The sequence below is a fragment of the Calliphora vicina genome, chromosome 4, assembly GCF_958450345.1.
Source record: "Calliphora vicina chromosome 4, idCalVici1.1, whole genome shotgun sequence".
In the NCBI taxonomy this organism is placed as follows: Eukaryota; Metazoa; Arthropoda; class Insecta; order Diptera; family Calliphoridae; genus Calliphora; species Calliphora vicina.
In genome coordinates, this window is record NC_088783.1 from 17,895,959 (window position 1) to 17,911,642 (window position 15,684).

The 15,684-nt window shown below is 31.6% G+C and overlaps 1 protein-coding gene and 3 non-coding genes across 4 annotated transcripts in view; 1 reads left to right on the top strand and 3 right to left on the bottom strand.

Moving 5' to 3' along the window:
- The window catches only part of LOC135958180 (uncharacterized), an 85,538-nt gene that overhangs the window by 3,623 nt on the left and 66,231 nt on the right, over positions 1-15,684 (bottom strand). Inside the window, exons 4-9 of the mRNA XM_065509057.1 lie at positions 8,489-8,879; positions 8,221-8,431; positions 7,332-8,164; positions 7,070-7,271; positions 6,737-7,010; positions 5,900-6,673 (exon numbers count right to left, since the gene is read on the bottom strand). Coding sequence (XP_065365129.1) covers positions 5,900-6,673; positions 6,737-7,010; positions 7,070-7,271; positions 7,332-8,164; positions 8,221-8,431; positions 8,489-8,879 — 2,685 coding nt within the window. The remainder of the gene's footprint in view (positions 1-5,899; positions 6,674-6,736; positions 7,011-7,069; positions 7,272-7,331; positions 8,165-8,220; positions 8,432-8,488; positions 8,880-15,684) is intronic.
- Positions 11,446-11,537, bottom strand: TRNAI-UAU (transfer RNA isoleucine (anticodon UAU)). The gene is given in 2 exon segments: positions 11,446-11,481; positions 11,500-11,537. It is a non-coding gene; the product is annotated as a tRNA-Ile (tRNA).
- Positions 13,818-13,909, top strand: TRNAI-UAU (transfer RNA isoleucine (anticodon UAU)). Its single transcript is given in 2 exon segments — positions 13,818-13,855; positions 13,874-13,909. It is a non-coding gene; the product is annotated as a tRNA-Ile (tRNA).
- TRNAI-UAU (transfer RNA isoleucine (anticodon UAU)) lies at positions 14,587-14,678 on the bottom strand. The gene is given in 2 exon segments: positions 14,587-14,622; positions 14,641-14,678. It is a non-coding gene; the product is annotated as a tRNA-Ile (tRNA).

Here is a 15,684-nt window from a genome sequence, read left to right on the forward strand (position 1 = left end):
TTCGTATATCAAATTTGATATAGCCGCCAAGTAAATACGTAACTTTTCGCAAGAGTTACGTCTAAGGACGATCAATTTCTTGACCAATCATCAGCAATTTCATTACAGCGGATGCCATCATGACCTGGAATCAATATTAGCTCTATAAAGTGTTGTCTAAGTTGGGTCAGTGAGTAAAAGCAAACGGGAAATCATATTACGTTGGAGTTGCGAGCCTTGATTGATGCATGGCTGTTCATTTAATTCCCGAATTCTTCTCGCAGCAGTGTCGTTAGCTTAGTCATCTGCTTGGCAGACAGTGAAGGTATCGAGTAGTCTTAGAAAGGTCAAGTTCATCAGAGAAAATTCGTAAGCCAATGTCCGTTTCCGCCATTGATACATCAGTGTAGATTGAGGTCGCGTCATCCTGAAGGTCAGAATTTGATTCCGTTTCAACTCCTGTCGGAATTATAATCCTATAAGTCCTATCTACAGCTTACTGATATAAAACTAAAAATTTTGCCGATTACCTTCGAGTTTTGGTGATGAAACATTACGAAAAACAATGTTTTGCTAGTTTTACGAATTCAGTCTTTCGCTCTGGAGAAATCATTGCGATATGATATTGCAGACTTTTCACATCAACATTATTTTGATGTAAAATATTGCGGATTTTTGATTTACTTGGGTGTATACAACGACAAAAAGATTTCTTTGAGCTGGATATAAATTGTGGAAGAAGATAGCGAATATAAACGGAAAAAAGTAATATTTCCAAAGAATTTTAGTTCATTAAATATGTATTTTCCCAATCTGGGGTCCAACTATCGGATTCGCAATCGAAATAAATCGCGTTATCGATTAAGTATTCGATAATGCAGCCCAATTATGCATAAAAATTCCCCGGGAGATTTTAACCTTTTTCCATTTTCCTCTTCAAATTCAATGTTAAAAATAAGAAAATGGAAAAAAAAACTCCCGGAGAATTTTTATTCATATGTAATTGGGCTGATAATAAATCCCTGAATTAACCTTTAGAAACATTCTAAAAACATTTTCCAAAACTATCAACATGAAAGAATTTCACAAGACTTCTTTCTTTTTACACTTGCCATTACCATGGCAGCCGACAAATTTAGCAGATGTTATAACAGTGTAATGGCTTGTGGTGGAGTCAAGCGAGAAAAACAAATGACTCCGAAAAGATGAGCAACATTCAAGCACATACGAACATGAATCATTTCAAACATAACGGCTAGGAAATGGCAAACAGAAAAACTAAACAATAACAAATGAGCAAAACATGTTGTTGCATGCATGCATGTTCCAGTTTCAGTGTAACAAAACAAGTACTGTATGTGTGTATTCAGCTCATAATTACAATATGCTCAACAAATGAGGGAATTAATGCAGTCATAAAGAAGAACAAAAACAACTACAATAAATTCAACAATATAAAAAGAGAATAAGCAACTAAATTTACTCACTTGTGGATCAAAACAATAAACAAGAAATACTCTACGAGAAATGAATAAGGTAACATGGTTTTTCATTAATCCAATAACAATATTTCCTGGCGTGCTTTATTCTAATCACGTATAGATTGTTTACTAGATAAAAAGGGTGTCGTTCTACCTAAATTTATTATAGGCCTGCTGCAACTTAAGCCTGGTAGGGGTTGTTTTTTGTTTTTAACTAAATCCTGAATATTGTAGAGAGCTCATGAAACTACACTACCTGCTTTATAATTCTCGCTCGTTACCATTCCCTTGTTGTCTGCTACGGAATATCTTAAGAGTACATTTTCAGTACAGCTACAGTATTTTTGTTTAAATATCATACACATTTCTGTTTTGAGATACAGTTGCAAAGCAAACGTTCTAATATAAACAACACACTCTAGTAAAATATTATTTATTCAGTGAACAATTAAAAAACTATGGCTTCGAAAAATTTTATTAAAATATCTTATAAAGGACTCACGCGTCACATTATGTGGGATATACAGTTCCACTTTGATGAACTCTTAAAAATCGTAATGGATAAATTCAATATTGTGAAATCTCATAAATTGGCCATTGAATTCTATGACGAACAGGGTCACAAATATAACAAGGAAACATTTGAATACTTTCTGCTGCTATTTCCAAATCCTCAAAAAATATTCTTCATACGTTTGGATTCTTCAAAAATTATAAATCTATCTGGTGCAGAGCCAGACATACGCTCTTTGGTGGCTGATGATCGTGTGGCCTTTGGTAAATCCAAATTGAACAATCGCCAAACAAATAAAAAGGAAACGGATATTTATTGTGAAGCTGTTCCCGTAAGAAGACAAAATTGTTTTCTAGGTGAAATACCCGGCTCAATAATGCCACAACAACAAGCCTCATCATCATCTGCATCTGGCCGCAATCATTCACAGAATATGGCTTTTGAAATTGTCAAAAGAATGCGCCTTTTAAAAAAGAGTTCACCGAAAAAGAAGCATCTAAATAATAATCCAGCAGTTTTTAAACGATCTTTGAGAATTTAAAGCAGACTTTACTTAAGTTTAAAAAATAACTTCATAATAATTTATTAATAAGTTTAAAACATATGTGAATCCTATGGAATATTTTAATTTTTTGTGTATATATTTTTTATAGAAATAAGTGATATATGTATGTATATTAGTAAATAAGTACAAAAATGTATATAAAATATTATATTTGATACTCACTAAATCTCACATTTAATAGAAGAAATATATTTATTTATTTTTATTTCAATTCTCACTTTAAATAATTGTGTTTTGTATTTATTCATTATTTAAAAAGGGGTGGACGTTTTAAAATATTCATACCCAGGAACAACTTGTTTAAATATTTTTAGTTCTTGTAAGCAGGAATTACCGCATGCGGTTACAAGTGCCCCTAATTGATCGTAATTTTCTTATTTGAGATTCTATTATTATAATTTCAATATCGCTATTATTTCTCTCATTCGGTCACGAGTGCGATAATTCGGAACCACAACCACTATTAAGATTGTTACGAAAGTTTAGAACTTGTTCCACAAGATTAGAATCAGACCCGAACCACTATTTAAATAGTGGCGGAAGTTTTTAAACTAACATGTTTAGAAATTGTTCCAAAAGTTATAGATCTAGAACTACTAGAACCAAGATCACTTCAGGGGCCGAATTACCGCATTCGATATCGATTAAAATTGATCGTAATTTTTATATCGAGCAAGAAATTTAGTACATTCTATAGACAATTCGGTCACGAATAGCTCTATGATTGATATCAAAGAATCGGCCCCAGATTCTTTGATATCAATCATAGAGCTAGTGATATCGCAATCACTTCTAGAATGAGTGTGAATTATTATTATGATTCTATAGAGTTTTATAGGAACTTGTTATTTAAAAGTAGTTACACATTGGTTCTAGTCTATTTCTATAGAGAACACTACAATTAGATCCGAAAGAATGCAAAAGTTTTTAATTTTTTTTTTGGAAAAACAATAAAATTTATTTGTCAAACAATTCAAATTGAAAAATAGAATGTCCAGTATATTCCATATTCTCACATATTCCATAATATCACACATTTCGTTCGGAATGGTTACAATTTCACATTTATTATTTCGATCGATTTTTTTAAGTTCTTCATATTCCGTTTGATTTTGTTTATTCCCAAATGAGTTAATATTTCTGTATTTAATTCAACATATGTATCCGAACAGATGTCATCAGCGTAGTCTAAATCCTCGAGATGGCTGGTAAAGTTCCATTGAATACCGCGTCGATTAGTTGCAACCGTATTTCGAAGGACATTGTCTATAACAATCAGAAATAGCAGTGGATACAGTAGGCATCTCTGTCTTACATCCGATTTCGGAACTACTTCGATTCTTTATTTTGATTGATCAAATTCCAGAAAAGCTAATTTCACAATATGTCGATGACAATTGTATTAACAGCTTCATCGTTTCAGAGCCAACTTGTCACTACAAACTTGTCAATAAACAACCAAAGTTTTCGATTACATTTAATTAAAAATCAAATTTATCACACGGTTTGCATTTCAATTATCAAGTATTTCATTAAGAGACATTACTCCCTGTCTATACATGACAAATATTTATCATAACAAATTAATGACGTTTGTTGTCAAGAGCAAAAGCACTAACAATTTTGTCATAACTAATAAATGGAGACTATACCTGATAATTTTTTTTATATTGACAACAATTTTGACGTTTATCATGATAAAAATTTATCAGGTATAGACATAGTGTAATAAAATAATGTCGAAGTAAATTATTTTGCCAGATATCAAGAATCGATTCATGTACTGTCAAAATATGAATGTGAATGAGAAGATATTATTAATCAAAGTTCATCAATATGGAAATTATTTATGTTTTCCTGAGGCCGTCTGGAATTAATGAACCATTCAGCGAAATGAATTTGCTGCGAATATTTTCCCAAATTTTTTTTTAAAGAATTTGGCCAAAAAGGGATTTTATTTTAATTTTTCAATCTTTTTGTATACTACATATAATAAAAAAAACAAACTAATTTCATTAACTGCTTGTCGGAACTATATAATTAGAAAATTCTGAAATATACAAATTAGAAATTTCTGAAATATAATTGGAAATTTCTGAAATATAATTAGAAATTTCTGAAATATAATTGGAAATTTCTGAAATATAAATGGAAATTTCTGAAATTGAATTGGAATTTTCTGAAATATAATTAGAAATTTCTGAAATTCAATTGGAAACTTCTGAAATACAATTGGAAATGGTGTAGTTCCAAATGTGACAATTTCGATTAAAAACATTGTTGAATAAGTACTTATAGATCCGTTATTAAGAAGCGCTTCCATATAACTAGTTCAGAGAGTCCTAATTTCAATTGATTTCATAACCATTTTTAGGATTGTGTACTGACTTCGTAACGATTCCTTAGAACTTGCTGCGAAGTTGACAGTTTGTTTGATAAAAATCATTGGTCTCAACGACACACAAGAACGAATACTGGCTGTATTCAAGCGTTCTAAAACTAGTTGTAGAACTGATACAGTTTTTTGGGTACTGTTCTTTATTCCAAGTAATCATATTCAAAATGTACAGGGATCTAAATGAGTTGTCAATTTATCAATAAAGTTTACTAATGGAGAAACAAAATATATTAAATTGAATCTTAGGAACCAGTTCATTTAAGTTATTTTAGTGACTTATAACAAAGTGTCTAAAGGGTGTCAATTTCACTATCCTAAAATAAAAGTGATGAAGTCTTAAGTTGACTGGTGAATACATCCTTCTTAAATTTTTCTACACAGAAAATATATTTCTCAAATATGTTCATCAAAACGATTTATTAGAAAATTATTTCTTGAAAATACGATTTAACAGATATTAAAACCGACATAATAAAATGTTCTAAATTAGAGAGTAGTTTTCAGCTCTGATTTTAACATGTTCTGTAGTATCACGGAGAAAGATATCGGTCAAATGAACATTGCTGATGACCATTTTGTCGTTTTGTTTCGTATTTACAATCGTTATGTAAAACTTCCCGCCAAAAACGCCAAAGAAATTAGTCTGGAGCCGACAAATCCGGTAATATTGCCGACTACTTCAAATTGCACAAGACTTTGCAAGACTTTATGTGACCCAAAAATCAATTGTTCACAAAACAAATGATTTTTGTTAAAAAGCTATTTAAAATTTGGATATTTGAATTAAATTGCAAGAATAGAGGACTACTTCAAATGGTTTCAGATATTCCATTCGTTTACCAATATCAGATTTAATAAGACAGTGACACTGGCAAAAAATGTCGTTATTGGCTAAAGATTTTGTAGAAATACTTTAAGAAAATCCAAGGATCTTAGAGAAAAAACAACCAAGATCAACTTACCGTACAATCATGTTTCTGGTACGTTGCCTCCGTACACATGCTATTCACCGTCGCTATGGAAATGTTTTCACATCCCGCCATATCACCGATTTTCAATTGAACACGCTGCAGATGATCACGTTGACGTGACCAACCCAACGTATTGCAATTTGTCCAGGTTTGATCAAATTGTGTCGGCACTGGCGCTACAGTTCTACCCACAGAAGCCGCTGAACTTGGAGCGGTTGTCTGATTTGCATTTGCTGCATTAATGCCATAATAATTCATTTGGGGGGCACTTTCCGGCAGAGGATACGAATCTAAATTGAATTCCTCTATATCGTCCACTAAAGCCTCAGCTTGAGGCATTTTATAAGCGGCTGATTCGTATTCCGAACTATAGGAGTTGCTGTTATCTTCACTAGCCTGATAGAAATTGGGTGATTCGAAATATTGTTGTGTCTCGTGTTCTAAGCGTTTGACAGCATCTCTGCCCTCTAGACGTTCGGCTTTGGGAACATAAGAACGTCTTTGTATTTGTTGGTCCTGTTTCCGTTGTGACTCATCCGGCAGGCAAATGGGACGCACATGATCTGAATAAACTACGGAAGTTTCCAGACGTATAAGAGCTGCTGTAGAGCCTTCCACAGGACTTTTGATCATGCCTATTATGCGTCGGCGCTGAGTCCAAGGTGCTTTTGAGGACAAACGCACCGAACCAAATACAGCCATCCAAGTGGCACGTGGTTGGCCCTGGAAACAGGATTCGGTGGTTAAAACCCAGTCTTGAGAAATCTATAAAAAAGTATGAATAGTATGAATATGTGAAAACAAATTATTAAACAAGTTTTTTATTACCAAAGTACCATCACAGACGTGCACATCTTCTCGATATAAGGCAGCCAACCAGGGCCAATCTCCTGAGGCGGACATTTTGGGCAAAGTTAAATGTTGTTTTCCTGTAAGTACAGACTGAACGCCACATTGCAGTTCTCCACAGCCCACATAAAGCACTTCACGTCTAGGACAATGAGTGCGAACAAATGATATTTCCGGAGCATGAGGATCTAAAACCCTCACATAATCTTCTACATTCTCAGTGTCCGCTTGTACCTCAAATATTTCCACCGATCTGTTAATAAAATCAAATTAATTTGTTTTACTTGTTATTAATATGGAAAAGAAACTTACTCATAACCCAAAGATTTGCATAAGGATTCTGCCACCGTTTGTCTCACCACTAGTTTGCTATCACCTTCCAGACCCTCAGCACATAATTTTCCCACAGAACCCTTTTCGGAAAACACAGCAAAGCCTTCAGAATGAAATCTTGGCAGATAGGGAACCAAAGGTTCTGGATTGGTTAAATCGGCAGCCAAAGGAGCTATAGAAACTATAAAAAGAAGCGGATTAGCAAGTGATTTCAAACCATAGAATTTCTTGAAAAACTTACGACAATCTTTTTCATCCGAACCATCCGGACAATCGGCTTTGCCATCACAACGAGCCTTGCGAGGTATGCAAGCTCTGCCTCTACCACAGTACAGTGAGTTGCTGGTACAAAACGTACACGTTCTTTCATCAGACAAATCGGGACAATCTGCAAAACCATCACATATACGAGGACTTTGAGCATTGTTCTGCAGGTCATTAGCACAGCGAGGTTTTTGACGACACGACTGTATACCCGTCGCCTCGGGAAATCTTTCACAGTCAAAGTATTTTTGAAATCTGATTGGCAAACGACTGCCACAACCCTTCATAAATTGTTCACAATATTCTCGACATATTGGACCGGCTGTAGGTTCCAAATTGGCATGTGTCTCACAGGGTGGCTGCATCAAACGGCAAACAAAATCAAATGCTTCACGGAAACACTCACCATCGACCAGTTCTCTGAATGATATAACATCAGCCTGAACTTCCTCAAATGAGTTGTGACCCAGTAAGTTGGGATATGTGGTGATGTTGTAGCCAATGGAACGACAGTAGTTTAATTTCAAAGGTTCACAGCGTCTGGGCTGCTTAGGGGTGGTGGTAATATACTCCGTTGTCTCGTCATCACCGCCCAATGGAGAAGAAGACATAATGGGTTCTTCTATGAGGCCAGTGACCTCTTTAATGCTAAGACTTCTGGGATCCACAGTGATATTATTAAAATATCTAGGTTGAGCACTGCTAAATTCTTCGCCAAATAAAGCCAAAAGATCTGCCGTTGAAACTAAACCCGCATAGGGATCAAAGACCATATTGAAGTGTACCAATATATCGCTGGTGTCCTCGAATCTAAAAATAGAATGAATTGTTTTTATAAGCAAAGTAAAAATGTATTTCAAGCTTACCCATCTAAAGCCAATATCTCACTGCCATCATAAGCCTCCTTAAGATCTGAACGTCGTACCAGCAGATTAATACGCTCACGATAATCCCTAGATTTCTGTTGAAACCTCAAAGAGTTTTGATTCGCCAAATCCATGGACCATTTATCATTTAATATTTGGAATTTACCACGAAATACACGATCCGATAAAGGTTCAGGTTTGAAATAAGTATCTAAATTAAAATTTAACATAAGCAACAGTAATTTCTCTTAGATATTTGGATACTTACAACCCACATAAACAAAAACTCCAGCCACCAATAGAGCGACTAGAAATCCAGCAATTACCGCACAACCACATTTCTGACTATCACCCAGTTTTCGTCGTGTAAATCGTATATCCGAATCTGTGGACAATACCGATTCGGTTTTTTTCCTATGACCCGCACTGGGCAAATGATGAATGTGACTGTGATTGTGTCCCCCATTCAAATGATGACTGGGTATATCGGCCACTACAACGCCATTGCCATTGCTGGTTCGATTTGGTGAGTGACTGTGGGCTTTGTGATGTCGGGTACAACGTGTATTGTGAAATACTTTTGGAACTGATGCTGTGCTTTGTGTTGAGTTGCCATTTGAGGTGGAGTCGCGGGGAGAACTTGAATTACTGGAAGCACCCTGGAAAGTAGATGTAAAGATATGTTTTAGTTTGTGATATTTAAATGGTAAAAGGTTTAATGGATTACAAAAATTTCGGCTTAATAAATTTGATTTAAAAATACCCAATTTTCTTTATAAATACATTGAGAAACTGGCAGTTAATTAAAGTTACCTTAAGATTGGCACTAACCACAGAAACTGAGAGACATATGTGGCTACGTTATGAAAATGATCTCAACAGAGGGTTAAAGGGAAGACAGAAATATCGCATTTTTTTCGAAACAGATGGTCAATCAAAGAAAATCGCTTATAAATAATGCAAAAAGAGTGAAAATGCTTCATTCAAACTTGATGTTTATTTTTGAGAACGCGATCGTTGTGGGAATATTGCTAAAATGTTTGTCAGACCATTCTAAATAAGATTGAAATATGATTTTTATGAGCGACTTTTATCGCATTCTAAATTTGCTCAAAGATCTTGTTTTATATGAATTTGTATTAATAGATGATCATGATCTTAGAAATTTTATGAAAAAGAGCGATATTTACTTGAAGATCTCTGATTCTGTGATCGTTATGACTTCAAGATATATCAAATTGTGCTTAGAGACAGTGGTTTTAGAACTTAACAGTCTAAATCAATTTCTTTCAAAGTCGTTTGTCTTTAGAGCATTTTGAAATCGTTTGCATTATACGGAAGAGAAAGTTGGAATGCTGATCACAGCGATCATTCTTTATAAACAGCCGAATAGATCATTTACTAATCGTCTTAAACAAACTTATATAAATCTAATATTGGCCAACATTATGTCAATAAACCAATGATGAAATTGTAACATCACTTAGGATTGCGATAAATTAACTAATTGACCATAAATGAGCCATGATTAAAACAGTTTAATTATAGTTATAAATACAAGAAAATCCAACACAACCACTTAAAATGAAAACAAAAAATCACAGAGGTAATGTAACCAGTAGCTCTATAAAAAGAGGAGTAACAACAAATTGTAATTAGACAAATGGAAAATTTAAAAAACAGCTTTTAAGTAAATTATAATTAAGGCAATAAATACACTTAAGCTAAAATTTTTATTTCCCCCTCCGAACAAAAAAAAAAGAAAATCTATTCATACAATTTTGTACAAATTTACATCATACAAGCAATAACAGTCAAATTTAGAAAATCGAATGAAAAAGAGTTGATTAAACGTTGGTGATGATGATGAGATGCGATGGCATGCAAATATTAAATATTCATTTATAAACTTATTTGTATTCCAAATACAATCAGCCACCCATTCACTCATCTATCTTTCTTGTATTTATCTGTAACCAAACTCTATGTTTAAATCTTTTGTATGGATCAAAGAAAAAGATTGATGGCATGAAGACACGAAATAATTTATTAATTTTTTTTGAGTACTAGACGTTTTTTGTATAAAAAAAAGTTAAAGCACACCTGAAGTGGGATTTAAAATGTTTTTTTTTTTCATTTTTGGAAAAGAAAATTTAAAATTCCAAAATAGTTTAACACATGATGAAAACATTTCGATCAAATTGCAAAAAAAAAGAAGAAACTTGAATGAACTCTCTTTGTATGTATTTAATGTAGTGACGAAAATATTTGTTGCTTCATTGTTTTTTTGTTTTGGTGATGATGGTACCTGGTTAACAGGAGTTAATGTCTATTTTGTTTTCAATGGCTTTTTTATCCTCATCTTTCTTCTTTGTTAAAATTTGCTTAATGAAACTTGCCAAATAAGGGTGTTGAAATAGTAATGGTGATGCTTTATGTTCCGCAACGAATGTCTAATAGAGGGTAGACACAAGTTAAGAACTGGTATTTAAATAAACTTGAAATTTTAACCTGAATATTTTAACAAATAGATAATGTTCTTGAAAACGTACAAATGAAAATTAGGAAAATTGATAATTGAATAATTTGTTTGATATTTTTATATAAAACAACTTAGAGATCATACATTTTTATTATCGTCGAGTTTTCTATAGAAGAACCTTGATATTATAAAGTGTTCTATAGAAAAACTTTAATATCGTAGATTTGTTTACAGAACAACATTGCAATGTTTTTCTATAGAAAAGGTTTTATTTAGAAAATAGTCAATATCGTAAATTGTTCTATGTTAATATCGTAATGTTTTCTATAGAAAAAATTTAATATCGTAAAGTTTTCTATAGAAAAAGTTTAATATCGTGAAGTTTTCTATAGAGTTTGTATAGAAAATAATAAGATAATATTGTAAAATAGAAAATCGTTAATTCGCAAAATTTTCTATGAAAAATAGTTAATATCGTAAATCGTATATCGTTAATTTTTCTATTGAAAATCGTTAATTTCGTAAAGTTTTCTATAGAAAATCCTTAATAACGTAAAGTTTTCTATGGAAAAACTTCAATATCGTAAACTTTTCTATAAATAACTTTTGATATTGAAAAGTTTTCTATATAAACATTTCGTCATAAAGTTTTCTATAGAATTATCTGTTACATTGTAAAGATTATTTTTATACACAATCGTTAAATTGTAAAATTTTCTATAGAAAATCGTTAAAAATTCGACTGCTCCAGGTGAGGCTCGAACTCACAACCCCGGCATTGCTCACTAGTTACTGATTATAAGTACCGTGCGCTAACCAATTGCGCCACTGGAGCGCTTGTCATGCTCTTGTCAAAAGATTAGTATTAAATTTGGGGTGGGAAATTCTTATATAATTCAACAAAAGGTTAGAATTGAAGTTCTTGCAATCGATAGAAAGAGGTCAAGGAAAGAGGCTGGAGGTCTCAGATATATTTTTTCCCTATTGCTTTAAATGTTAAATATGTACATATTTGGAGAAATGAAAGAGCATTATATGGAACGTAATAAATATTATTACGCGACATAAAGACTATCAGGGGTGTAATATTGTAATTCGATTCGAAAAAAAAATAGAAAAAAATCTTTATATCATTTTTCGATATAAAAACTTTAATACCGTGTTTCTATAGAAAAACTTTAATATCAGAAAATTTTCTATAGAAAAACTTTAATATCGTAAAGTTTTCTACAGAAAATCGTTAATATCGTAAAATTTGTTGAAGACAAATTTTAATATCGTAAAGATTTCTATCGAAAACCGTTAATATTGAAAAGTTTTCTATAGAAAGACTTTAATATCGTAATGTTTTCAATAGAAAATCTTTAATAGCGTTAATTTTTCTATAGAAAAACTTTAATATCGTAAAATTTGATGAAGTAAAATTTTAATATCGTAAAGATTTCTATCGTAAAGTTTTCTATAGAAAATCTTTAAATCGTAATTTTTCTATAGAAAAACTTTAATATCGTAAAATTTGTTGAAAATTTAATATCGTAAAGATTTCTATAGAAAACCGTTTATATCGTAAAGTTTTCTATAAAAAGACTTTAATATCCTAATGTTTTCTATAAAAAGACTTTAATATCCTAATGTTTTCTATAGAAAAACATTAATATCGAAAAGTTTTCTATAGAAAAACTTTAATATCGTAAAGTTTTCTATAGAAAAACTTTAATATCGTAAAGTTTTCTATAGAAAAACTTTAATATCGTAAAGTTTTCTATAGAAAAACTTTAATATCGTAAAGTTTTCTATAGAAAAACTTTAATATCGTAAAGTTTTCTATAGAAAAACTTTAATATCGTAAAGTTTTCTATAGAAAAACTTTAATATCGTAAAGTTTTCTATAGAAAAACTTTAATATCGTAAAGTTTTCTATAGAAAAACTTTAATATCGTAAAGTTTTCTATAGAAACACTTTAATATCGTAAAGTTTTCTATAGAAAAACTTTAATATCGTAAAGTTTTCTATAGAAAAACTTTAATATCGTAAAGTTTTCTATAGAAAAACTTTAATATCGTAAAGTTTTCTATAGAAAAACTTTAATATCGTAAAGTTTTCTATAGAAAAACTTTAATATCGTAAAGTTTTCTATAGAAAAACTTTAATATCGTAAAGTTTTCTATAGAAAAACTTTAATATCGTAAAGTTTTCTATAGAAAAACTTTAATATCGTAAAGTTTTCTATAGAAAAACTTTAATATCGTAAAGTTTTCTATAGAAAAACTTTAATATCGTAAAGTTTTCTATTGAAAAACTTTAATATCGTAAAGTTTTCTATAGAAAAACTTTAATATCGTAAAGTTTTCTATAGAAAAACTTGAATATCGTAAAGTTTTCTATAGAAAAACTTGAATATCGTAAAGTTTTCTATAGAAAAACTTTAATATCGTAAAGTTTTCTATAGAAAAACTTTAATATCGTAAAGTTTTCTACAGAAAAACTTTAATATCGAAATAATGGAATATTCTCGAACTTTCATTTTGTACCGAAATGTTTGACAATTAAACTGAAAATATGGAACCAAAAAAATAATGTTCTCAAACTTTCATTTTCTTTAAAAATATTTGACAATTAAACTAAAAATAAAGAACCAAATAAAAAAGTGACCACAACATATAATGATTATAATTTTTAAATTATAGTGTAATCAACTGATTTATCTTAAACAAATAAACTTTCTTTTCTAATGAGACTCGCACAAATAGAAAAGTACATCCAAACAAATAAGTACAAATTTAAAAGTGTGTCCATGAGACAGCAACAACAACAACAAATTCACACAAAAAGAAAGACATTGTTTGTGACATTGCTTAGCCCAGACACACTATTAGCATGATTTGTTATTGTTTTTGTTGTTGTCGTTTTTATTTTTGCAAATTATTGTGTTGTTGGTTTTTCTTTTTGTTGTTCTAAAAGCTGATTCATGTTTATTTTTATACGTTCGTTTCTTGTTGTTTTTGCGGTGGCGAATGAATGTTGAACGATTCTTGTTGAATTTAGCAAAATGTGTGTGTGTGAATTTCAGTGTGCTTTCTTTCAAGTGCGGCATTTGACAACCCCCCGCCAAGCGCTCCAGTGGCGCAATTGGTTAGCGCACGGTACTTATAATCAGTAACTTGTGAGCAATGCCGGGGTTGTGAGTTCGAGCCTCACCTGGAGCATGTTTTTTTTTCGATTTTTTTTTTATTTTTTTTATTAATGTTTATTTGCAAACATATTTATTTATTTAATGAAACCGGGTAAAATTAAGTTTAAAAAAGACAAAATAATTAGCTTTTTTATTGTTTTTTTTAAATTGGTTTTATTTTCCTCTAATTTAATCTTAGTTTAAACCCATAGATTAAATTGAAATCTAAGTTAATCGCAGTTTATTTATGTGTTGTGGTGTTGTGTACAAAACAAATTCCAAGTTCAAATCCCAGCAAGCGGGAGTATTTTTAGAATTTTTTTTAATTTTAAATATTGTATTTGGCTGTTTTATTATTAAAATAAATAGCTTTTTATATAAATGTTAAGAATAATAGTTTATTTTCAACTGACATGCCACAACAATTTCCATTTAAAACTGTAGCAAGAACTTTCTTTTAACTGGATTTGAACTCACTACCCTTTGTATGAAATACTAGGACTTTATCCTCTGAGCCAAGCAGCAGCATCTGTAAAAACATGACTAATCTGTATTTATTTTAAGTTGTTGTATAGTTATACGGATTTGTATATAAACTGATTTTATTAATTAAATAATTCTTTAATATTATTTTATTTCAGCAAGAACTTTTTTATTTCCTTTCTTTTATGGCGAAAACTTTTTGAAAAAACTACATGCAAAAAATTCGACTGCTCCAGGTGAGGCTCGAACTCACAACCCCGGCATTGCTCACAAGTTACTGATTATAAGTACCGTGCGCTAACCAATTGCGCCACTGGAGCGCTTGTGATGAATTTGTCAAAAGCTTATTATGAAATTTGGGTTGGGAAATTGTTATATAATTTATCAAATGATTAGAATAGAATTTCTTGAAATCATATTGATGAGGTCAAGATAAGAGGTTGGGGTCTACAGACCCTATTTCTTCAAAAGCTACATACATACTATTTCGAGAAATGAAAGTGCAATATTTGAAAAGTAAGAATAATAAGCATTATAATCAGACATATTGTATTTGGCAAGAGAAGCTGATTTAATAGACTGTCAGTGGGGTGTCACTTTATAATTCTATTCGATAAGAAAAACGTGAATTGAATTTACATTTTATTTTTTTGTTGAAATCTGACTTTGTTGGCCTAATTGTTAATAATTTTCTAAAGCAAAATTGGTGCAACGTATGATGTATGACCGTAAATTATTTGGAGGATTTGTAATGTTGAATTCAACTGTTCTATAACCATCCAGTGCTAGCGCGGATCCAGAGGGGGTGAAATAGGAATTCCCCCCCCCCAAAACCGAAAATTTTCAATGTAAAAAAGTAAAAAAAGACATGTAGAACAAATTTTAATTTTCCCCCCCAAATGGTTGACCTAGATCCGCGCCTGATCCAGTGTATATGTATATACCAGAACAGACGCGGGTCCAGGTCAACCATTTGGGTAGGGAAATTAAAATTTATTCTACATTTTTCTTTTTACTTTTTTAAATGGAAATTTTTCGATTTCGGGGGGGGGGGGGATTCTTATTTCATCCCCTGTGGATCCGCGCCAGCACTGGATGGTTATAGAACAGTTGAAATCAACATTACAAATCCTCCAAATATTTTTTTTATATGAAAATTTTTCGGTTTCGGGGGGGGGGGGTAATTTCCTATTTCACCCCTCTGAATCCGCGACTGTACCAGAATAATAAACATACATTCTTGCCCATGAGTGACAAATAATGTAAAGGGTATCATAATAAAGAATTCTCCAAAAGGAGTTTCTGAAGATGAATAAAACAAGCTGT